Raw genomic sequence first — 25000 nt, forward strand, 5'->3', positions numbered from 1 at the left:
ACATTACGAGAATAAAGTCGAAACATCACGAGAATAATGTCGAAACATTACGAGAATAAAGTCGAAACTTTACGAGAATAAAGTCAAAACATCACGAGAATAAAGTCTAAACATCAAGAGAATAAAGTCGAAACATCACGAGAATAAAGTCGAAACATTACGAGAATAATGTCGAAACATTACGAGAATAAAGTCAAAACATTACGAGAATAATGTCGAAACATCGCAAGAATAATGTCGAAAAATCATGAGAATAAAGTCTAAACATCACGAGAATAAAGTCTAAACATCACGAGAATAATGTCGAAACATCACGAGAATAAAGTCTAAACATCACGAGAATAATGTCGAAACATCACAAGAATAATGTCGAAACATTACGAGAATAAAGTCAAAACATTACGAGAATAATGTCGAAACATCACGAGAATAATGTCGAAGTATGTCGAGAATAGTCTAAACATCACGAGAATAAAGTCAAAACATTACGAGAATAATGTCGAAACATCGCAAGAATAATGTCAAAAAATCACGAGAATAAAGTCTAAACATCACGAGAATAACGTCGAAACATCACAAGAATAATGTCGAAACATTACGAGTGTGGTGAGCAGGACGGCCGAGGGACGTGAGAGAACGTCGCGAGGCCGGTGGTGCGATTGCTAATGAGCAGCACCTGGGAAGCACACCGGTCTCGCATCTCTCACGGAGGAGCGGAAGCATAAAGGAGGAGCGACGGAGTGGATGATGGAGAGAGGAACAGGCCTGCTTTTGTTTGTGTTTTATTTTATTTTATTTTGGTAGCCAGCCGTTCCGTGAGGGGCTGCTGGCAGGTAGTTATATTTTATTTTGGGTAGCCAGCAGTTCCGTGAGGGACTGCTGGCAGGTATTGTGTTTATTTCATTTAAATAAAGTTTTAATTTGATTGTCCGCCGGTTCCCGCCTCCTTCTTCCCTGAACATTGCTACAACGAGAATAAAGTCGAAACATTAGGAGAATAAAGTCGAAACATCACGAGAATAAAGACGAAACATTACGAGAATAATGTCGAAACATTACGAGAATAAAGTCAAAACATTACGAGAATAAAGTCGAAACATCACGAGAATAAAGTCAAAACATCACGAGAATAAAGTCTAAACATCACGAGAATAATGTCGAAACATTACGAGAATAAAGTCTAAACATCACGAGAATAATGTCGAAACATCACAAAAATAAAGTCAAAACATCACGAGAATAATGTCGAAACATCACGAGAATAATGTCGAAACATTACGAGAATAAAGTCAAAACATTACGAGAATAAAGTCAAAACATTACGAGAATAAAGTCGAAACATTACGAGAATAATGTCGAAACATTACGAGAATAAAGTCTAAACATTACGAGAATAATGTCGAAATATTACGAGAATAAAGTTGAAACATTACGAGAATAAAGTCAAAACATCACGAGAATAATGTCGAAGTATGTCGAGAATAGTCTAAACATTACGAGAATAAAGTCAAAACATTACGAGAATAATGTCGAAACATTACGAGAATAAAGTCAAAACATTACGAGAATAATGTCGAAACATTACGAGAATAAAGTCTAAACATTACGAGAATAAAGTCGAAACATTACGAGAATAATGTCGAAACATTACGAGAATAAAGTCAAAACATTACGAGAATAATGTCGAAACATTACGAGAATAAAGTCAAAACATTACGAGAATAATGTCGAAACATCACGAGAATAATGTCGAAACATTACGAGAATAAAGTCAAAACATTACGAGAATAATGTCGAAACATTACGAGAATAAAGTCTAAACATTACGAGAATAAAGTCGAAACATTACGAGAATAATGTCGAAACATTACGAGAATAAAGTCTAAACATTACGAGAATAAAGTCAAAACATCACGAGAATAAAGTCTAAACATCACGAGAATAAAGTCTAAACATCACGAGAATAATGTCGAAGTATGTCGAGAATAGTCTAAACATCACGAGAATAAAGTCGAAACATTACGAGAATAAAGTCTAAACATTACGAGAATAAAGTCGAAACATCACGAGAATAAAGTCGAAACATTACGAGAATAATGTCGAAACATTACGAGAATAAAGTCAAAACATCACGAGAATAAAGTCTAAACATCACGAGAATAATGTCGAAGCATCACAAGAATAATGTCGAAGTATGTCGAGAATAGTCTAAACATCACGAGAATAATGTCGAAGCATCACAAGAATAATGACGAAGTATGTCGAGAATAGTCTAAACATCACGAGAATAAAGTCGAAACATTACGAGAATAAAGTCAAAACATTACGAGAATAAAGTCGAAACATTACGAGAATAATGTCGAAACATTACGAGAATAAAGTCTAAACATTACGAGAATAATGTTAAAACATTACGAGAATAAAGTCGAAACATTACGAGAATAAAGTCAAAACATCACGAGACTAAAGTCTAAACATCACGAGAATAAAGTCTAAACATCACGAGAATAATGACGAAGTATGTCGAGAATAGTCTAAACATCACGAGAATAAAGTCGAAACATTAGGAGAATAAAGTCGAAACATCACGAGAATAAAGTCGAAACATTACGAGAATAATGTCAAAACATTACGAGAATAATGTCGAAACATCACGAGAATAAAGTCTAAACATCACGAGAATAAAGTCTAAACATTACGAGAATAATGTCGAAGCATTACGAGAATAAAGTCAAAACATCACGAGAATAATGTCGAAACATCACGAGAATAAAGTCGAAACATCACGAGAATAAAGTCGAAACATTACGAGAATAATGTCAAAACATTACGAGAATAATGTCGAAACATCACGAGAATAAAGTCTAAACATCACGAGAATAAAGTCTAAACATTACGAGAATAATGTCGAAACATTACGAGAATAAAGTCGAAACATCACGAGAATAATGTCGAAGTATTTCGAGAATAATGTCGAAGTATTTCGAGAATAAAGTCTAAACATCACGAGAATAAAGTCGAAACATTACGAGAATAAAGTCGAACCATTACGAGAATAAAGTCTAAACATTACGAGAATAATGTCGAAACATTACGAGAAAAAAGTCTAAACATTACGAGAATAAAGTCTAAATATTTCAAGAACAAAGTCGACATATTTCGAGAATAAAGTCGAAACATTACGAGAATAAAGTCGAAACATTACGAGAATAAAGTCGAAACATTACGAGAATAAAGTCGAAACATTACGAGAATAAAGTCAAAACATCACGAGAATAAAGTCTAAACATCACAAGAATAATGTCGAAGTATGTCGAGTATAGTCTAAACATCACGAGAATAAAGTCGAAACATAACGAGAATAATGTCAAAACATTACGAGAATAAAGTCGAAACATTATTCTCGTAATGTTTCGACATTATTCTCGTAATGTTTCGACATTATTCTCGTAAAGTCTAAACATCACGAGAATAATGTCGAAACATCACGAGAATAAAGTCAAAACATCACGAGAATAATGTCGAAACATTACGAGAATAAAGTCAAAACATTACGAGAATAAAGTCGAAACATTACGAGAATAATGTCGAAACATTACGAGAATAAAGTCTAAACATTACGAGAATAATGTCGAAATATTACGAGAATAAAGTCGAAACATTACGAGAATAAAGTCAAAACATCACGAGAATAATGTCGAAGTATGTCGAGAATAGTCTAAACATTACGAGAATAAAGTCAAAACATTACGAGAATAATGTCGAAACATTACGAGAATAAAGTCAAAACATTACGAGAATAATGTCGAAACATTACGAGAATAAAGTCTAAACATTACGAGAATAAAGTCGAAACATTACGAGAATAATGTCGAAACATTACGAGAATAAAGTCTAAACATTACGAGAATAAAGTCGAAACATCACAAGAATAAAGTCAAAACATCACGAGAATAAAGTCTAAACATCACGAGAATAATGTCGAAGTATGTCGAGAATAGTCTAAACATCACGAGAATAAAGTCGAAACATTACGAGAATAAAGTCTAAACATTACGATAATAAAGTCGAAACATCACGAGAATAAAGTCGAAACATTACGAGAATAATGTCGAAACATTACGAGAATAAAGTCAAAACATCACGAGAATAAAGTCTAAACATCACGAGAATAATGTCGAAGCATCACAAGAATAATGTCGAAGTATGTCGAGAATAGTCTAAACATCACGAGAATAAAGTCGAAACATTACGAGAATAAAGTCAAAACATTACGAGAATAAAGTCGAAACATTACGAGAATAATGTCGAAACATTACGAGAATAAAGTCTAAACATTACGAGAATAATGTTGAAACAATACGAGAATAAAGTCGAAACATTACGAGAATAAAGTCAAAACATCACGAGACTAAAGTCTAAACATCACGAGAATAAAGTCAAAACATCACAAGACTAAAGTCTAAACATCACGAGAATAAAGTCTAAACATCACGAGAATAATGACGAAGTATGTCGAGAATAGTCTAAACATCACGAGAATAAAGTCGAAACATTAGGAGAATAAAGTCGAAACATCACGAGAATAAAGTCGAAACATTACGAGAATAATGTCAAAACATTACGAGAATAATGTCGAAACATCACGAGAATAAAGTCGAAACATCACGAGAATAAAGTCTAAACATTACGAGAATAATGTCGAAACATTACGAGAATAAAGTCAAAACATCACGAGAATAATGTCGAAACATCACGAGAATAATGTCGAAACATCACGAGAATAATGTCGAAGTATTTCGAGAATAATGTCGAAGTATTTCGAGAATAAAGTCTAAACATCACGAGAATAAAGTCGAAACATTACGAGAATAAAGTCGAACCATTACGAGAATAAAGTCTAAACATTACGAGAATAATGTCGAAACATTACGAGAAAAAAGTCGAAACATTACGAGAATAAAGTCTAAATATTTCAAGAACAAAGTCGACATATTTCGAGAATAAAGTCAAAACATTACGAGAATAAAGTCGAAACATTACGAGAATAAAGTCGAAACATTACGAGAATAAAGTCGAAACATTACGAGAATAAAGTCTAAATATTTCAGGAACAAAGTCGACATATTTCGAGATTAAAGTCACAATATTTTAAGAATAAAGTCAAAATTACGAGAATACATAGTCTTCCATAGAAGTTTTTTTTTAGTAAAGAAACGCGCTCGTGAAGTCGAACTGCTCGGACACATAATAGCTTTTTACTTTTATCTGGGCTTTCAACAAAAGAAAATTCTACAGGCATACATGGCATTACCAGTTGTCTTAAGACATTACTTTATTCTCTATACTTTATAATTTTAGATTTGATTTTTTTTAACGGATTTTTCTTCTTTTTTTCACGTTGCGCTTCAGGGCTTCCGTAGATAACCATTTAATGGAACAAAAATATGTCAAAATAGATGTGCGTTAAGCAATGTAAATGCAGACTACTAGATCAAAAGAAAAATATTAGAATTTTCATATAATTTTTTTGAAGTTCTATTTCAATTGTTTGTAAAAAGTAATGATCTTGAATGTCTCACTATAAATTGCTATTGTAGTTGTGCTGGAGTCGTTGCTTACACACTAAACCTAGAGCGCCCGCACTGATCAGCGTCAGTGATTCGATCCTGGACCCGGACCTGCACGTGTATCAGCACATTAGATCAGTGCATTCGCTCTTAAAGTGACAGCAGCCTAATAAACATTAATGGTAATCAAACAACAAAAGACAAAGAGAAAATCACTTTTGTAGCTTTAACAAAGACTAATCTAGATTTAATTTACACAACGAAGACTATACAGTGTTATTTAACATTTGATTATTACATTTCTGTACTTGAAAGTTACTGTTTAAATCATGTTTAAAATGCGTTTAGTAATTCCTATTTTATAACTGACTGCTCACTTGTCTTTAATAATGTTTGAAATATATTGGTTAGGTTTTGTTGTTGTATCGAATTACTTAAAGTGCGCCGAAAAATGACAAAAACCGCAATATGATCCGTCAGTTTGGTGGTCCGTCGCACTCCTTATACATGTACACTACCAGTCACAAATTTGGGATCTATAAGATTTTTAATGTTTTTAAAAGAAGTCTCTTCTGCTCACCAAGAATGCATTTATTTTATTAATAATACAAAAAACAGTAATATTGTTAAATATTATGACCATTTAAAATAACGGTTTTCTATGTGAATATACAGTAAAGTGTAATTTATTCCTGTGATCAAAGCTGTATTTTCAGCATCATTACTCCAGTCTTCAGTGTCACATGATCCTTCAGAAATCACTCTAATATGAGGATCTGATGCTCAAACATTCATTATTATTATCAAAAGTTGAAAACAGTGGACACTTTTTTTTCAGGACTCTTTGATGAATAGAAAGTTTAAAAGAACAGCATTTATCTGAAATACAATTCTTTGTAACATTATAAATGTCTTTACTGTCACTTTTGATCAATTTAATTCCTCCTTGATGAATACGAGTATTGATTTATTTTATTTCTTTCCCGTAAAAAATAAAATAAAGATTATTTCTGACTCCAAACTTCTGAATGATAGTGTTTAATGTTACAAAAGCTTTCTATTTCAGATAAATGTTATTTTTTAACTTTCTATTCTTCAAAGAATCCTGGAAAAAAAAATTTGTTTTCAACATTGATAAAATCATAAATGTTTCTTGAGCATCAGATCCTCATATTAGAGTGATTTCTGAAGGATCATGTGACACTGAAGACTGGAGTAATGATGATGAAAATTCAGCTTTGATCACAGGAATCAAAATAGAAAACATGTATTTTAAATTATAATAATATTTCACAATATTACTGTTTTTTGTTGTATTTTTAATCAAATAAATGCATTCTTGATGAGGAGAAGAGACTCTTTTAAAAACATTAAAAATCTTACAGATCCCAAACTTTTGACTGGTAGTGTACATGTTATTCAAAGCTGAGCGTTTCTGATCTGCTCCTGCTTCACTCTTAATTCCCACATGTTAAATTATCTGTAGAGTTATCTATAGAGTTATCTGTAGAGTTATGTGAGTAAAGAGTAGGCACTCACGTAGTTGTCTCGAGCGGACCAGCTGGGATAAAGCTGCATGTGAAGCTGTCGCTCCTTCCTCGCCAGTTCATAGTACTTAGCCTGTTCCTCACGGGTCAGAGCGTGCCACTGTTACACACACACACACACACACACACCACCGTAAACACAGACTCATCACATACATCACTGAACCAACTAGTGATGGGTCATTCAAGAACGATCCGTTCATTGCGTCTGTCACGTGACAACTGAACGAAAGACTCGGAAGGTAAAGTCATTATGGTAACACTTTACTTGAAGGGGTGTGCATAAGACTGACATGACACCTTCATAATCATGACAGGACACATGTTATGAATATGAAGGAGGGTTTATGCATGTTTATGACAACTGTTATTAAGTGTCATTCGCTCAATTATGAAATTTTAAATGCAAATATGACATTGTTTGAGATGTCTTTGTTATGACAACTTGACATTACCAAGACAACATAAATTGTCATAAATATGTCATAAACATGACATAGCAGATTAATGATCAAACTTAAGAAACCACTTAGCTTTATGGGTTAACATTACAATAAACTGTCATGTGGTTGGTTTTGACATTGGCTGTCATGAGGGCATTATAACTGTGTCATGAATATTTTTCTTGACCTCAACTACAGTGGTACACATTGAATTTGTCATTAAAAGGTTATAATGCCCTCATGACAGCCAATGTCAACACCAACCACCTGACAGTTTAATGTAATGTTTACCCATTTAGCTAAGTGGTTTCTTAAGTTAAGATTATTAATCTGCTATGTCATGTTTATGACATATTTATGACAGGTTGTGTTGTCTTGGTTTATGTCAAGGTGTCATAACAAAGACATCTCAAACAATATCATATTTGCATTAAAAATGTCATAATTGAGCGAATTACACTAAATGACAGTTGTCATAAACATGCATAAAACTTCCTTCATATTCATGACATGTGTCCTATCATGATTATGAAGGTGTAATGTCAGTCTTATGCACACCCCTTCAAGTAAAGTGTTACAGTTATTGTTTATGTTCCCTGTAATGATCTCTGGCTGTATTAGAATCAGGGTTTGAAATTATCTTTTTCACTCACCGGCCAATTTGGCTTTTACATTTTTAAGTTACCGGCCATTCAGAACTTGTACAAGCCAAAATTAAATAAATAATTAAAAATAAATAATTAACTACGTCACAGCTTAAAGTAGTTGTTTGTTGTGTAGTGACGTGTGTGTTCGAGTACGCCAGATATGAGCAGATTCTGCACAATACGCTGTATTTAATATATCATGACTCACAAGTATTTGCACAGATTTGTCTCACACTTCCAGCAAAGTGAGTAAACATAATAAGTAACACGGCAAATTGGCTCGTGATTTGACAGCGTTACACGCCACTGTTAATTATTATTTCAAACCCTGATTATAATGATTTCTTAATTCAGAATATAATCAAGATTGCGTAGGTGGACATGTTCGTGGAATTTGTCTGTTAAAAGTATAACATTTAAAGCCACTTGAATGAACGAAATGACTCGAATAAAGACTCGAATAAAGATCCCATCACTAGAACCGACACATGATCCTGATAACAGAAGTGTTGACCGACCCGCCGGCCCAGGATCTGGTTGATGGCCGCGCTCTCCTTCAGCGTACACTCGGCGATCACTTTCGCACGCATCTCCTTCATGTAAAGCATGAACGCGTTCAGAGGTTTCTTGATCACCGGCTTCTTCGGCTCCTTCTCACGCTTGCCATCTGGGTGAGATTTGCTGAGGAACGAGATAAAGAAGAAGCGAGTTAATGTTAAAAGTGACATTACGCCCCTTTTCACAAGATGTAATGTAACTCTAAGGCGTCCCCAGAATGTGTGTGAAGTTTCAGCTCAAAATACCCAACAGATCATTTATTAGAGCTTGTTAAAATGTCACTTTTTGGGTGTGAATAAAAACACGCCGTTTTGTGTGTGTCCCTTTAAATGCAAATGAGCTTTAGCTCCGCCTCTGTTCAGAAGAGGGCGGAGCCTTTACACGAGCTTCAGAAGCTCCGGCAATAACAACACAGGCCAATCTCACTGATCCAGAGTCAGGAGTAACAGCAGCGAGTGCAGCCTTACGGAGAGACTCAGGGAGAGCTTCACTTTTACACGTTTCTGAATGTTAGCGGAGACATTTGTGTAGTTGTTGTGGAGTTACACTGATCATCTCCTCATCATGTTGAACTCTTCCACAAGTGTCCACAGTTCCTGAGGTGTTTATAAGACAGCGCTGACATGTTCTGGTCAATAGTGTTCAGTGTCGTCTGTGCTCGACCACAGAACAGTTTCAGGCTTTGCTCAAACCTTCAACATTTCTCACATTATCACAGTTTATTCGCTATAGTTTAGAAAACGGTAATAAAATATGAGCAGAACTCAGAGGATATTTCACAGGTTTTGTCCGTCCTTCTGTTCGACTCTCACACATGAATTATGTTGAATATCTGTCAGCTGTTAAATTTAACTACACAATTAGATAATACCAGTTTAGCTCAACCAGTGACCAAGCAATGCTTCATGTTGTTCAGTGTGTGTGTAAAAAGAGCATTAGCAGTTACAGAAAACACTCACTCACTCACTCACTCACACACTCACACACTCACACACTCACACACTCACACACTCACACACTCACACACTCACTCACTCACTCACTCACACACTCACTCACACACTCACTCACACTCACACACACTCGCACACACTCGCACACACACTCACACACTCACACACTCACACACTCACTCACATACTCACTCACTCACTCACACACTCACTCACTCACTCACTCACACACACACTCACACACTCACACACACTCACACACACTCACACACACTCTCACACACACTCACACACTCACTCACACACTCACTCACACACTCACTCACACACTCACTCGCTCACTCGCTCACTCGCACACTCACTCACACACTCACACACTCACTCACACACTCACTCACACACTCACTCACACACTCACTCACACACTCACTCACACACTCACACACTCACTCACACACTCACTCACTCACTCACTCACTCACTCACACACTCACACACTCACTCACTCACTCACTCACTCACTCACTCACACACTCACTCACACACTCACTCACACACTCACACACTCACTCACACACTCACTCACACACTCACTCACTCACTCACTCACTCACTCACTCACTCACACACTCACACACTCACTCACTCACTCACTCACTCACTCACTCACTCACTCACTCACTCACTCACTCACACACTCACTCACACACTCACACACTCACTCACACACTCACTCACTCACTCACTCACTCACTCACTCACTCACTCACTCACTCACACACTCACTCACACACTCACTCACACACTCACTCACTCACTCACTCACTCACTCACTCACTCACTCACTCACTCACACACTCACTCACACACTCACTCACACACTCACACACTCACTCACACACTCACTCACTCACTCACTCACTCACTCACACACTCACACACTCACTCACACACTCACTCACTCACTCACTCACTCACTCACTCACACACTCACACACTCACTCACTCACTCACTCACTCACTCACACACTCACTCACACACTCACTCACACACTCACTCACACACTCACTCACACACTCACTCACACACTCACACACTCACTCACTCACTCACTCACTCACACACTCACACACTCACTCACTCACACACACTCACTCACTCACTCACTCACACACTCACTCACACACTCACTCACACACTCACTCACTCACTCACTCACACACTCACTCACACACTCACTCACACACTCACACACTCACTCGCTCACTCGCTCACTCGCACACTCGCACACTCACTCACACACTCACTCACACACTCACTCACACACTCACTCACACACTCACTCACACACTCACACACTCACTCACTCACTCACTCACTCACACACTCACACACTCACTCACTCACACACTCACTCACTCGCACACTCACTCTCACACACACTCACACACACTCACACACACTCACACACACACTCTCACACACACTCGCACACACACTCGCACACTCACTCACACACTCACACACTCTCACACTCTCACACTCTCACACTCTCACACTCTCACACTCTCACACTCTCACTCACTCACTCACTCACTCACACACTCACACACTCACACACTCACTCACACTCACACACTCACTCACTCACTCACTCATAAAACAACTACAATAATGTTTGACTGATGAATGTGCTCTCAGATACTAAGAGCATAACTCTAGTGTGAAGCATGCGGTTGTGACGAACTCACTGGTACATGTTCCTGTCGAACTGGTCGTGCTCCTGTTTCCCTGAGGAGGGCACTATAGCGGGGTGAGGGATCCCTGTCGGGTGCATGCCGGACTGAAGCATCAGAGAGTGAGAGAACCTACACACACACACACACAACTCAGTTATCTCAGCCCACACCATGACATTTTCCAGATCCTTCAGTATTAAAAGGGAACTCCCCACGCATCAGAGCACAGACATAATGCGTTAGAAAACACATAAACACCCCAAAATGTTGGTTTGAGTTCCCTTTTAATGAATATCTAGAATCAAACCCAGTGTTAATGCTTTATGTGACCAGCAGCTGGCGCTGTTTCCACACTGCTGAAGCATGTTGTACTGCATCACACACACATAATCTCGCTCTGCATGGAGGAAAACAAGCATTCAATACAAACTGAGGGAGACAAATATCCCTTCAAAGCGGCACTAATATTTGACCAGCCCGTCCTGATGGGAGAGAGACTGAGGGAGGATAACAGGCGCTCGTCGTCCTCAAGACTGTTCGGGATCTGTGCCCTTGACACGAGGAGAATTGAAGAAAGATGTGCGTCGTCTGTTGACATCCGAATAAAACCATTTCCACAGCTTGGATTTATTACTCCATGTAAGCATATTAACATGATTTGTTCATCTAATTCGGGTTTTGGGTTACAAAGCGAAACCACAGGCGTCTTTGAGCGAGGAGATCATCGTCAAACACACACGCGAGATCCACCAGAACCTGCGCTGACGGCACCAGACACACCTCTGGGTTACTGTGTGTGTGCGTGTGTGTGTGTATGTGTGTGTGTGTGTGTGTCTGAGGATACACATTCACAAGAAAGTGTTTTACTGTGAAACTTGCAGAACGTACAGCTGCAGTCTTGTGGTTCATCATGTGTGTGTGTGTGTGTGTGTGTGTGTGTGTGTGTGTGTGTCTGCACAGCAGATATTAACTATTTACCTCCATTGGTTTCCATGCAACTTACCAAAACTCAACACTACAAAAACACTAAAGAGTCGTGCAAAAATAAAACCTCTATTGCAGCTCGGCAGAGACTAAAATATGAGAAATTATGAACTCCCATTGTGTTGATAAAAAAAATTGGGGTCAATTTGACCAGCATATTATTGTTAAAATTAGAAACACAGACAATATATATATATATATATATATATATATATATATATATATATATATATATATATATATATATATATATAAAAATAATAGAAAAAATAAAATAATATCTATATCCACACAGTAGTGGTCATAAGGGATGACCGCCTAGGACAAAAACGGACATCTTCAGCCCTTATTCAAATATGAATAAAATGTGTTTTAAGATCAAAATTTTTGCTGTCAAATTTCATGGAAACCAAAGGGTGACAATCTGACCCCCGACACAACCAAAGACACCACAGCTTGTACAGCCTTTCCAAACACATCTGAGCTGAAACTTTGCAAGCAGATTCATGGGCCAAGACGAGGAAAAGCCACATTTCAAGAAAGAAAGAAATAAGTTTAACCAGCGTTTCAAGCAGTTTAGAAATCTAATGTGACCCGCAATTCAACAGTTTAGCACTAGATCTGCATAAAGCACATGTAATACCTTATTACAGGAACGTGCCGGGTTCACTAAACTCATGATAAACTTTCATGTTGAAAGCATTTGTGGCATGATTATGATTTATTATAAAAATAAAAATTTATTATTATTATGAAGTATATCGTCCTTGGTGTGAGGCAAGCAGGTAGAAGCGCTTTAACCCTCTGGAGCTCAAAAATGACTGAAATGCATTTATTTCAATGAAATTAATGTACTATATTTTAGTTCGATAATGTTTTTTATTTAATATTTTTTGTGGATTTTATGGTACTAAATTATATTTACGCTGCATTTATAATACATTTATTCGCTTTTTTAAGCATAGACCTGAAAAATTAAAATTTCCAACTTAAACTGTGGTAAATCTTGAATGCTTTAGAGCAACAGACTAAAGTTTGATCTCTTTTCAAAGACGACGCTAGCCAGATTATTATTATTATTATTACAGATTATTATATTATATAAGTGAAAAAAGTGAACTAAAGTGAATTTTACGTTTATTGCTATGAAAAACATGTTTTACTCTAACTCTAAACAATTTGTGTTCAAAATTTGAGCCTGATATCTCAAAAAACGAGCTTTCAGTAAGATTTTGTTTGAGCTGCAGTACCGAACGCTTCCACTAGATGAAATTCACATTCATTTCTAATGCGCTCATTTTTGACCGAAAGGAGATCAAGTGTGACTATTTTTTACAGGACCATTTAACCTGTTCGAATCATGTCCATGATTTTTTGTGTGTGTGTGTGTTTGCTATGTGAACGGTCAAAATTGATGAATTTCATCTAGTGGAAGCGTTCGGTACTGCAGCTCAAACAAAATCTGACTGAAAGCTAATTTTTTTAGATATCAGGCTCACATTTTGAACACAACTTGTTTAGATGTATGGCTGTGATTTTCTCACAGTGTTAGAGCAAAAGATGTTTTTGAAAATATAAATTTTTATATAAAAATTTAAAACTTTACCAAGTTTCGTACCATTCCGTAAAAAAAAAAAAAAAAGTTCCAGAGGGTTGCCATGAGTGTACGATGTTCCTTACTGTAACTAATGCGTGTTTCATGTTTGCTTTCACACGGAAGGGCGAATAAGAAAGGAGTAGAGCTGAGCTGACTCTGAACCCGTAATGTTCCTGTAAGCGCGGCTCTGTTGAGCGTAGAGTTGTGCTGATGGCGGGAGCTGGGTCGCGATCGGTCGACGACACACACAGGGCTGAAGCGTCGCGATCGAGTGGTACTGTACCTGGGGTAGGAGGAGAGGCCAATCACAGACATATCCGATGAGCGCCTGAACACAATGGCCAATCAGAGGTGTTTACGATTCGGCTCAACAGCGCTCAGAGCCTCACATTTTAAAAATTTCAGTACCGAGTTAATACCAAAGTCGGTACTTTTGACAACACTAGGGGCTTTCGCACCGGAGGAACCTTTCATAGTTCCTACAACTATTGCCGGAAGTCCACGGATGTTGGCACGTTCACACCGCAGGAACTGGGAACGATTTGAGCTCTAGGAACTCCTTTGAGGAACTAATTTACTCGTACTTCAGAGTCGGTCTAGACTAGCGCTATAGGAACTATCTTTGACGTTAGTGTTCTCTGATTGGCCGAACGCACGCGGAACACCAGCACCCGCCATTTAAAAAAAGCTGTGTAAACACACAGATTATAGCCTATATATTTACTCCACAAACTAACTCTACGAACATGTAAAACAGGGATAGATGGACGTCTCAACCTTTACGCTGAGGAGAAACTCCAACACAACTTTGAGGAGACCGAGAGAATCATGATGATGTGTTTCTGCTCAGCAACACTGGACATCAACACACGGCATACGATAATAATACCTTTTCACATACTGTCTACTATGTATGTATAACAGTTCTATCTAATAACAGACAGGACTGTAAAGGCCCTTGCACACTGAGTCCGAAATTCGTGTCCAAAATTTTTGCATGTTAAAAAATAAATACGACCTCACGTTATGTCAATCACGCTTGCACACTGCCTCCAAAACTTTCGTCCGTCATAAGAAAAATCGAATCAGGTTTGATTTTCTGCATTTTTCGCATCCATAGCGAGCAGTTTGAATGGTGTTTTGACAATTCAGAGCCACTGAATCACAAATACGAAAAAACGCATACAAAATTTTGGACTCCGTGTGCAAGGGCCTTAAGACAGATCGTAAACTAATGAACAGGAGAATGCGAGCGTTGTGAGCTCAGTCGTTCTCAGCGCCGTCAAAATAAAAGTCTCAACAACAAGCGTGTCTCACATCACTTCAGAGTTTCTGCTGGCGCTGCGAACGCAACCAGCAAAACATTCCTATGGGAACCATTAGTCCTCGGGGAACCACCCTGGCGGCCAGATCCTAGAACTACCGGTGCGAAAGCCCCTACTAGCATAGAGTTGGGCTGATGGCGAAGCTGCGACACACACAGGGCTGAAGCGTTGGATCGGTCGACACACACAGGGCTGAAGCGTTGGATCGGTCGGTCAGTGACACACACAGGGCTGAAGCGTACTGTACTGTACCTGGGGTATGAGGAGCTGCTCTGCAGGCTGGAGGAGAAGGACTGTCTGAAGCCGCAGGAGGGCAGAGGATAGACAGGCTGATTGGGCCTGTGGGTCGGGGGACACAGTTAGAGGAACGCCTCCCAACACTGCGCTCCGGACTCAACCAATGCTGGGTGTTTGGGGAACGACTATCTGTTTGCCTGAACAATGACTGACGGAGTCACTCGACATTTTTGCGACTGCAGGACGACGCACACAAACCATTTCTCACTCCGCATTTCTCACAGAAAGCGTCAATGGTGGAGAAGCAAACCCACTGTGATTTTACTAATACCACTATTATCGTGTCACAGAGTTAAGGTTTTTTTAGGTGAGAATGTAGTTGTTTAGACCTCAAACATGCAATTTACAGTGCATTCGGAAAGTATTCACAGCACTTCACTTATTCCACATTTTGTTATGTTACAGCCTTATTCCAAAATGGATTAAATTGGAGTCCACCTGTGGTTAACTCAGTTGATTGGACATGATGTGGAAAGGCACACACCTCTCTATATAAGGTCCCGCAGTTAACAGTGCATGTCAGAGCACAAACCAAGCCATGAAGTCCAAGGAGTTGTCTGTGCACCTCCGAGACAGGATTGTATCCAGGCACAGATCTGGGGAAGGGTACAGAAAGATTTCTGCAGCATTGAAGGTCCCAATGAGTGGCCTCCATCATCCGTTAATGGAAGAAGTGTGAAACCAGCAGGACTCGTCCCAGAGCAGTCCGCCCGGCCAAACTGAGCGATCGGGGGAGAAGGGCCTCAGTCAGGGAGGAGACCAAGAGCCCGATGGACACTCTGGCAGAGCTCCAGTGTTTCTCTGTGGAGAGAGGAGAAGCTTCCAGAAGAACAACCATCTCTGCAGATCTCCACCAATCAGAAGAAGCCACTCCTCAGTAAAAGCACATGACAGCCAGCCTGGAGTTTGCCTAAAGGCATCTGAAGGACACTCCGACCATGAGAAACAAAATCGGACTTTGGCCCATCACCTGGTCAATACCATCCCTACAGTGAAGCACGGTGGTGGCAGCATCGGCTGTGGGGATGTTTTTCAGCGGCAGGAACTGGGAGACTGGTCTACTCTGGCTGGGCCACTCAAGGACATTCAAAGAGTTGTCCCGTAGCCAGTCCTTTGTTATCTTAGCTGTGTTCTTAGGGTCGTTGTCCTGTTGGAAGAGGAGCCGTCGCCCCAGTCTGAGGTCCAGAGCGCTCTGGAGCAGGTGTTCATCACGGATGTCTCTGTACATTGCTGCATTCATCTTTCCCTCGATCCTGACGAGTCTCCTAGTTCCTGCCACTGAAAAACATCCCCACAGCTGATGCTACCACCACCGCGCTTCACTGTAGGGACGGTATTGGCCAGGTGATGAGCAGAGCCTGCTTTCCTCCAGACATGATGCTTGCCATTCAGGCCAAAGAGTTCAATCTTTGTTTCTCATGGTCTGAGAGTCCTTCAGGTGCCTTTAGGCAAACTCCAGGTGGGCGGTCATGTGCCTTTACTGAGGAGTGGCTTCCGTCTGATTGGTGGAGAGCTGCAGAGATGGTTGTTCTTCTGGAAGCTTCTCCTCTCTCCACAGAGAAACACTGGAGCTCTGCCAGAGTGTCCTCCCTGACTGAGGCCCTTCTCCCCCGATTGCTCAGTTTGGCGGGGCGGACTGCTCTGGGACGAGTCCTGCTGGTTCCACACTTCTTCCATTAACGGATGATGGAGGCCACTCATTGGGACCTTCAATGCTGCAGAAATCTTTCTGTACCCTTCCCCAGATCTGTGCATTTACACAATCCTGTCTCGGAGGTCTACAGACAACTCCTTGGACTTCATGGCTTGGTTTGTGCTCTGACATGCACTGTTAACTGTGGGACCTTATATAGACAGGTGTGTGCCTTTCCACATCATGTCCAATCAACTGAGTTTACCACAGGTGGACTCCAATCCAGTTGTAGAAACATCTCAAGGATGATCAGTGGAAACCGGAGGCACCTGAGCTCAATTCTCAACCTGAGTGTCATGGCAAAGGCTGTAAATACTTCACATGATTTTTTTTGATTTTTATTTTTAATAAATTTGCAAAGATTTCAAACTAACTTTTTTCACGGTGTCAGTATGGGGCATTGTTTGTAGAATTCTGAGGAAAATAATGAATTTAATCCATTTTGGAATAAGGCTGTAACATAACAAAAAGTGAAGCGCTGTGAATACTTTCCAGATGCACTGTATAATCTTCAGTTAAAAGAGGGAATTATTGAATATGTCATAATTTTGTTATGGGAAAGTTGGAAAAACAAAATGTTTTCTCTTCCCTTTTAAAAGTTGACAAGTCAGTTAATTTTTCCATCACAACTATGCCAGATTATCTGGTCAGTCAGTGTTGCTCTGACCCACCAGTTGAGAATCCCTCTACTTTACACCAAAAGCCACACACTGATGGAGTTCAGCTTTACATCTCGACATTAGCGGGTACGACATGACATGTTCGGACACACAGAGGCGCTTCACTCTTACCAGTTCATGGAGGGAGGGATCTGGCCTTGGGGCAGCGAGTAGAAACCGGAGATCTCCTGCGACTGATGCCTGTGAACACCTGTAAGACAGAGCGGAGGACGGTTATCATCGGCGCGCTGGGAACCTGCCATTACGCCCCGTCTCCGGGGCCAAACGCCTCCAATCCTCAGAGAGGAAGAGGCGGAGCATCATTTCCCGCAGGAACTGTAGACGGAAAACCAGCGTTTAAATGCGTGTGAAGCTTCAAACGGACCTGCGAGGGAATTTACCCAGAAAAATGAGGAAAATCTAATATTCAAGATTCAGCCTCCACCATTATTCTGAATATATTTTTTTAACGAAATTGTTTAAAATTCCAAATGATAGTAATAATAATAAATGCATTTTTAATCATAATTTGTTTGTGTGTATTTTTTGTTATATGAAATCAGTTAATTCAACTTAAAATGTGAAACTAATATATTATATAGACTCATTACATGCAAAGTGAAAAAAAAAAGCTTTATTTGTTATAATGTTGATGATTATGGCTTACAGATATGAAAACCTTTTCACAATATTCTAATTTTGAATTTGGGGTTTTCATAAGCTGTAAGCCATAATCATCATAATTATAACAAATAAAGGCTTGAAATATCTCACTTTGCATGTAATGAGTCTATATAATATATTAGTTTCACCTTTTAAGTTGAATTACTGAAATAAATGAACTTTTGCACGATCTTCTAATTTTCCGAGTGTCACCTGTACTTAAGCTGCGTTAGATTAAACTGGGAAGGGTCACATCACTTGCATATTGTTAGTTTCACTGCTTCTATTGTTCTCATTTGTAAGTGTCTTTGGATAAGGCGTCTGCTAAATGAATAAACGTGAGTGTAAAGGCCCAACGAGTGTGTTTTCTGCAGGAAGTGATTTGTCAGCGCGGCTGCGAGCGACCCCAGGCTGTGTTTGCTGAAGAATGCTGCTTGATCACTGTAATTAGCATGTGCTCTGGGCCGGTTTGTGAAGCGAGGCCTCAGTAAACCCTCAGTGCTGGAATGTGCCGGAGTCGATCGCAGTCGTCCTGAGAGAGCGAGTCTCGGGAGCGTCACCGAGGACAGAAGAACACCCGAGGGATCAGTCAAGCCGCCCTAGAGCTGTTTCTGAATGCGTGTTAGAGATATCATCAATGTCAATGATTCATCCATGTCAGTCAGTTTCGTATTAATGACTGTTATTTGCTGAGATATGAAATAATTCAAACTGCATTACTGTGGCAGACGACTTAATCACGGTAGAGTTATTACACACAGAGACTTTAGAGCTCAAATCAGGACTTACTAAAGAAGTGAGTGAGTGAGTCTGTGTGTGTGTGTGTGTGTGTGTGTGTGAGAGAGAGGTTGTGTGTGTGTGTGTGTGTGTGTGTGTGTGTGTGTGAGAGAGGTTGTGTGTGTGTGTGTGTGTGTGTGTGTGTGTGTGTGTGTGTGTGTGTGTGTGTGTGTGTGTGAGAGAGAGAGAGGGTGTGTGTGTGTGTGAGTAAATCCTGAAAATGTTTAATGCATTAATAGTCAATGCGTTCATTTTAATAATAGATTGTACTAAAATAATGTTCAATTGACAGCCCTCATGCAACAAATATACTACTATGATATAACCAAATGTTTCAATTTAAATAATATAGCATTATTGTTTTTACATTCGAATTGGGAAAAACACTAAATATATTGGACATTTTTGCAATGAGGTTTCCTTAGTTAACGTCACTTTAGTTAGTTAATATTAGTTAGCATAAACTAACAATACTTTTACAGCGTTTATTAAATCTTAATGTTAATCTCAGCATTTACTAATATCTTATTAAGATTAAAAGTCGTTTTTGTTAACATTAGTTAATACATTTTTATTAACTAACATTAAGAAAGGTTAATAAATGATGTAAGAATTTATTTCTCATTGTTAATTTGTGTTATATAAAATAAACAAACAAACAAATAAATAAATGCCTAGTTTTCTTATTTTTGCATTTATTATTGTATTCATTTTATTTTGGCCCATATACATTACAACATATGGAGTATTTCCAGACACATTTGCTGATATGAATGGCCAATATTTCTAGAAATACTCCATATGTTGTAATATTAAAATGGAATTACATTCATATGACTGCTTGTTACGTTGTATATTTTACTTCCTTACTTCAAAATTACAATTCTATATTCAGATTCAGCAACTCAATAGCAAAGATGGCGCACAACCCCAGTTACTGGTTATGATTATGATTGGTTATGATTGCTAGCTAACACTAAATAATGTTTTTTTTTAAGAACTCTTTCAAATGTCCATCATAACAGACAACAATTATAGCAATTCTTTATATGAGGAGTCTTTACATAACTACATCATCATAACAATAATTCTTAGTTAAGATGTACTTGTACTGTTGTTGTTGTATTGTAAAACACTTCAGGAGGTTATGGGTAATATTAGCACAGGTTTGCTGGTATAAGTAGGTTTAATAGTGAGTTAACATGTTAGGGAAGGTCAACATGTGCAAATACATACATTAATAATATGCTGGTATTTTTAAATCTAAGTAAATGTAAAAACATGTATGCACATGATAAGCACATCGTATCGAGTTATTCATTTAAATGCGAGAACAAAGACACTTCATATAAACTTGAATAGAAAACTAGATGCCTTGAGAATAGTCTGTGAATATAAGAGGCGCTCACCGAAACCCAGCGAGAGTGAAAGCGGTGAGAAGCCTGAGATGACTGGGCCGTGAGCTCGGGGTATCACACACACACTACAGTAACACACACACACACACACGGTGCTTTACAGTGAGTGTGACGGGTTCAGTGCTCCTGCTCTACCGTGGACTTCACCTGGAGGTCCGTCATGACACATCTCACACTCGCGTCAACATCATCATGTGAGCCTGTTGGGTCATGGTGGTTGAGTCTGGTACGGTTCACTGATTCTCTCACACACACACACACACACACACACACAAGCTCTCTCACTCATACACACACAAGCTCTCTCACTCACACACACACACACACACACAAGCTCTCTCACTCATACACACACAAGCTCTCTCACTCACTCACACACACACACACACTCTCTCTCTCACTCACACAAACACACACACACACACACACACACACACAAGTTCTCTCACTCACTCACACACACGCTCTCTCACTCACTCACACACACACAAGCTCTCTCACTCACACACACACAAGCTCTCTCACTCACACACACACACACAAGCTCTCTCACTCTCACACACACACACACACACACACACACACACACACGCTCTCTCACTCACACACACACAAGCTCTCTCACTCACACACACACACACAAGCTCTCTCACTCTCACACACACACACACACACACACACACACACAAGCTCTCTCACTCTCACACACACACACACACACAAGCTCTCTCACTCAAACACAAGCTCTCACTCACACACACACACACACACACAAACTCACACACACACACACAAGCTCTATCACTCACTCACACACACAAGCTCTCTCTCTCACTCACAAACACACACACACACACACACACACACACAGTCTCTCTCTCTCACAGTGTTGACTGCGCATCTTTAGTAAATCCTGACAGTAGTTTTTAATGCCTCGAGAGGGAAGCTGTCAGTGCATGTGTGAGTCTCAGTGTGTGTGTGTGTGTTGTATAACCTCCGCTGTCACACAGGTGCTGGTAGAGGCATGACGTACCTGGTTTCTGGCTGACGTCTGTGGGAATGTGTGTAGGACTGGGGTTGAAGTGATCGTACGGGAGGAGCGGTGTGAGCGGATGCATCCCCGGCTGGACCACCGACACCTTGTTGGACTGCAAGAAACACACACACACACACACACACACAATAAGACGCTGGTCAGTCTTCAGTCTTCAGCTTGAAAGCGAGTGTGTCAGATGTTGAATACATTTGCTGAGAGAATCAATGGGAAGGAGCCATTTGATCGATACGCCTTTGATGATCAAGGCCAGAAGCACAAGAGCTTGTTTGCTTTCATGTCTGTGTTTACAAATGGCCTTCAATAACTCATGTGAAACCACGTTTGCTAATGCTAACAGCATGTTGTTTGACACGATGTGTCATGGCGGTTGCATGGCTGGAAGTATAGCATTTCTTGGCCAAACTTCTGACTGTGCTTTTCATATGGGCGTCGTTTCATCCGAGCGCGAGCACATGTGTGACGGAGAGAGGCCGAAGGAGTCTGGCAGATTTGTGGCCACATTTATGTAAAAAAGAAAAAAAGAAAAAGTAAATGTTCTCCTTTTGGTTCTTCGTAGCGGGCAGAAGAAGATGGAGACCCTCAGCTGTTCAACACACACGGGGACTGAAGCACAGACATCATATTCCTCAACCCTCGACTTCTGCACGCTTGCAACAACTCACTGAAGCAAAGTGCCTGAGTTCTGGTCGCCTTTGCCTTTAGGCTTGCTTAGTTTAATACATTTAAAACATTCAAAATTCAACAATATTATTGATCTCCTGCATTGACACCATTATATGAGAACTGAACTTGATATATATATATATATAAATGAAATACATTAATAACTCTTTTACAACAGAAATGAACCATCATTGAACTTACAGGTGAAACTGGAAAAATTATAATATCGTGCAAAAGTTCATTTATTTCAGTAATTCAACTTAAAAGGTGAAACAAATATATTATATAAACTCATTACATGCAAAGTGAGATATTTCAAGCCTTTATTTGTTATAATTTTGATGATTATGGCTTACACCTTATGAAAACCTTTTTACAATATTCTAATTTTGCTAATTTCATAAGCTGAAAGCCATAATCATCAAAATTATAACAAATAAAGGCTTGAAATATCTATATAATAGAGTCTATATAATATATTTGTTTCACCATTTAAGTTCAAATTTTTCCAGTTTCACCTGTACTTAAGCTGGACTGTGACACTATTTTTTTCTGTTGCATTATTTTCCTGTTATCTCTGTAAAGCTGCTTTGAAACACTCTGTGTTGTAAAAAGCGCTGTATAAATAAAGCTGACTCGACTCGACTGAAGTCTGCACTGCGAAATGAGTCTCATTTACATCGTATCTGCAATTGTTTATGGTGAGAGTGGAAAACTGTTTTCTAAGGCCTCTGATTGGTCACGGTTTTCTAAGGCCTCTGATTGGCCACTGTGTTCTAAGGCCTCCGATTGGCCACTGTTTTCTAAGGCCTCTGATTGGCCACTGTTTTCTAAGGCCTCTGATTGGCCACTGTTTTCTAAGGCCTCTGATTGGCCACTGTGTTCTAAGGCCTCTGATTGGCCACTGCATTCATGCACTCAACAGAAAACATGTGATTGTTTTTAATGCTCAATGCTGCAAAAATAGCTCGTGAATGACGATTGATGCAACACGAGTAGATGTAAATGTTATGCTGCAATAAACACTTTTCACATTATCATGGCTGTTTAATTGACCCCCAAATAAAAAAAAAATTCCCTGCACAATTTTGTTTATTTTGGTTGGAAATAAAGAATCGATAAAACACAAAGAAAAGTCTAGCATTTCACCATACATATTCATATTGCACAATTTCGCTTCCCAATGCATCTCGTTCTACAGACATTTAAAAATATTTCGCTGGAGGACAGGAGGACAAAAAAAATTTACTGAGGCGATTTGAGGAACAAGCAAGGCTTAAAATTAAAACTCACCAAGTGCAAAATGTGATTAAAAATCAAGTAAAAATGTAGTGTGCGCAAACATCCAAAGCACAGAAAGCCGAGTCTCAGGCGGATACTAAACTGAGCTCGCTTTCACGTCTTCTGGCGCTTCAGTGGACAAACTCACACAGAATCATGTAAAAAAAAATAGCGAGTATCCTGGTAAACAAAGCCGGTTATGTCTCAAGTGAATGTAAACAGTTGAAAAAGAAAACGTGTGCATCAGTATATTGGATCAGTGCATTCGCTCTTAAAGTGACAGCAGCCTAATATTCCTGTCATTAATGTTAAACAAACAAATGACAAAGAAAAGAAAAATCACTCACTGCTCTTGACAATAACTTTTGTCACTTTAAAAAGGATTAATTAATAAGTATGTTTAATTTATACAGTGAAGACTATGTAGTGTTATTTTACATTTGCTTACTTTATTACATTTCAAATGTCAGACCTACCTGAAAAACATGAAAAGCTGGCGTTTCATTTGTATCTTTGTTATATTAGTTAGGCGAGTAGTTTTAGCTGAGGTTTTGAAATTGGAATAGAGAATTGTGAATCTTCACTAGCATCTAATATCTTGCTGCCATTACTGCCTGTTTTTTGTTTTTGTTTTTTAGCAAAACAGCTTCATGGCCGGTACATGTCCTTAAGTCAGCGGCTATGAGTGGTGGGGGGGGAAATTGATTCTGTTCAGTATCACGATATTTTGCGGTCGCAATTATATCAGTACAGTAGCGCAAAGTATTGCAATATTTAATTATAAAATTATCTGTTTTACTTTCAGGTTTTCTCTGAGTTTACTCTGATAATTTACAATTGCGTATTACATCCACAAGGTGGCGCTTGTTGCGGTGCTTTGTTGTCGTGCATTCAACAGCAGAATCAAGTGAAAATGGCTTCCCCATCACAACCGGTTGAACACGATGCTCCGTCTTCTTTCTAATCGAAAGTGTGGGTAAATTTTGTTTTTCATCAAATAGCGTGTAGTAAAAACCTGGACATTATTTATGATTATTCTCAGGTTTATGTTACTCTGTTATGTCTGCTTTATGTTACTCTATTGTATTTAAATAATTTTAAGTTATGTGCTGGGAGCTCATCATTCAT

At 39.0% G+C, this 25000-nt stretch overlaps 1 protein-coding gene across 10 annotated transcripts in view; it reads right to left on the reverse strand.

The window, feature by feature from the left end:
* Positions 1-25000, reverse strand: part of tcf7 (transcription factor 7) — a 95461-nt gene that overhangs the window by 30931 nt on the left and 39530 nt on the right. For 7 of the 10 annotated variants that reach the window (XM_056242756.1, XM_056242755.1, XM_056242761.1 and 4 more), the window contains exons 4-9: positions 21905-22019; positions 18146-18224; positions 15617-15703; positions 11471-11587; positions 8726-8888; positions 7110-7217 (exon numbers count right to left, since the gene is read on the reverse strand). In XM_056242756.1, the coding sequence (XP_056098731.1) occupies positions 7110-7217; positions 8726-8888; positions 11471-11587; positions 15617-15703; positions 18146-18224; positions 21905-22019 (669 nt within the window). The remainder of the gene's footprint in view (positions 1-7109; positions 7218-8725; positions 8889-11470; positions 11588-15616; positions 15704-18145; positions 18225-21904; positions 22020-25000) is intronic. The other 3 variants (XM_056242758.1, XM_056242757.1, XM_056242764.1) reach the window with 1 other exon arrangement.

Source organism: Rhinichthys klamathensis, unplaced genomic scaffold, assembly GCF_029890125.1.
Source record: "Rhinichthys klamathensis goyatoka isolate OS25496 unplaced genomic scaffold, OSU_Roscu_1.1 h1tg000750l_1, whole genome shotgun sequence".
Lineage (NCBI taxonomy): Eukaryota > Metazoa > Chordata > Actinopteri > Cypriniformes > Leuciscidae > Rhinichthys > Rhinichthys klamathensis.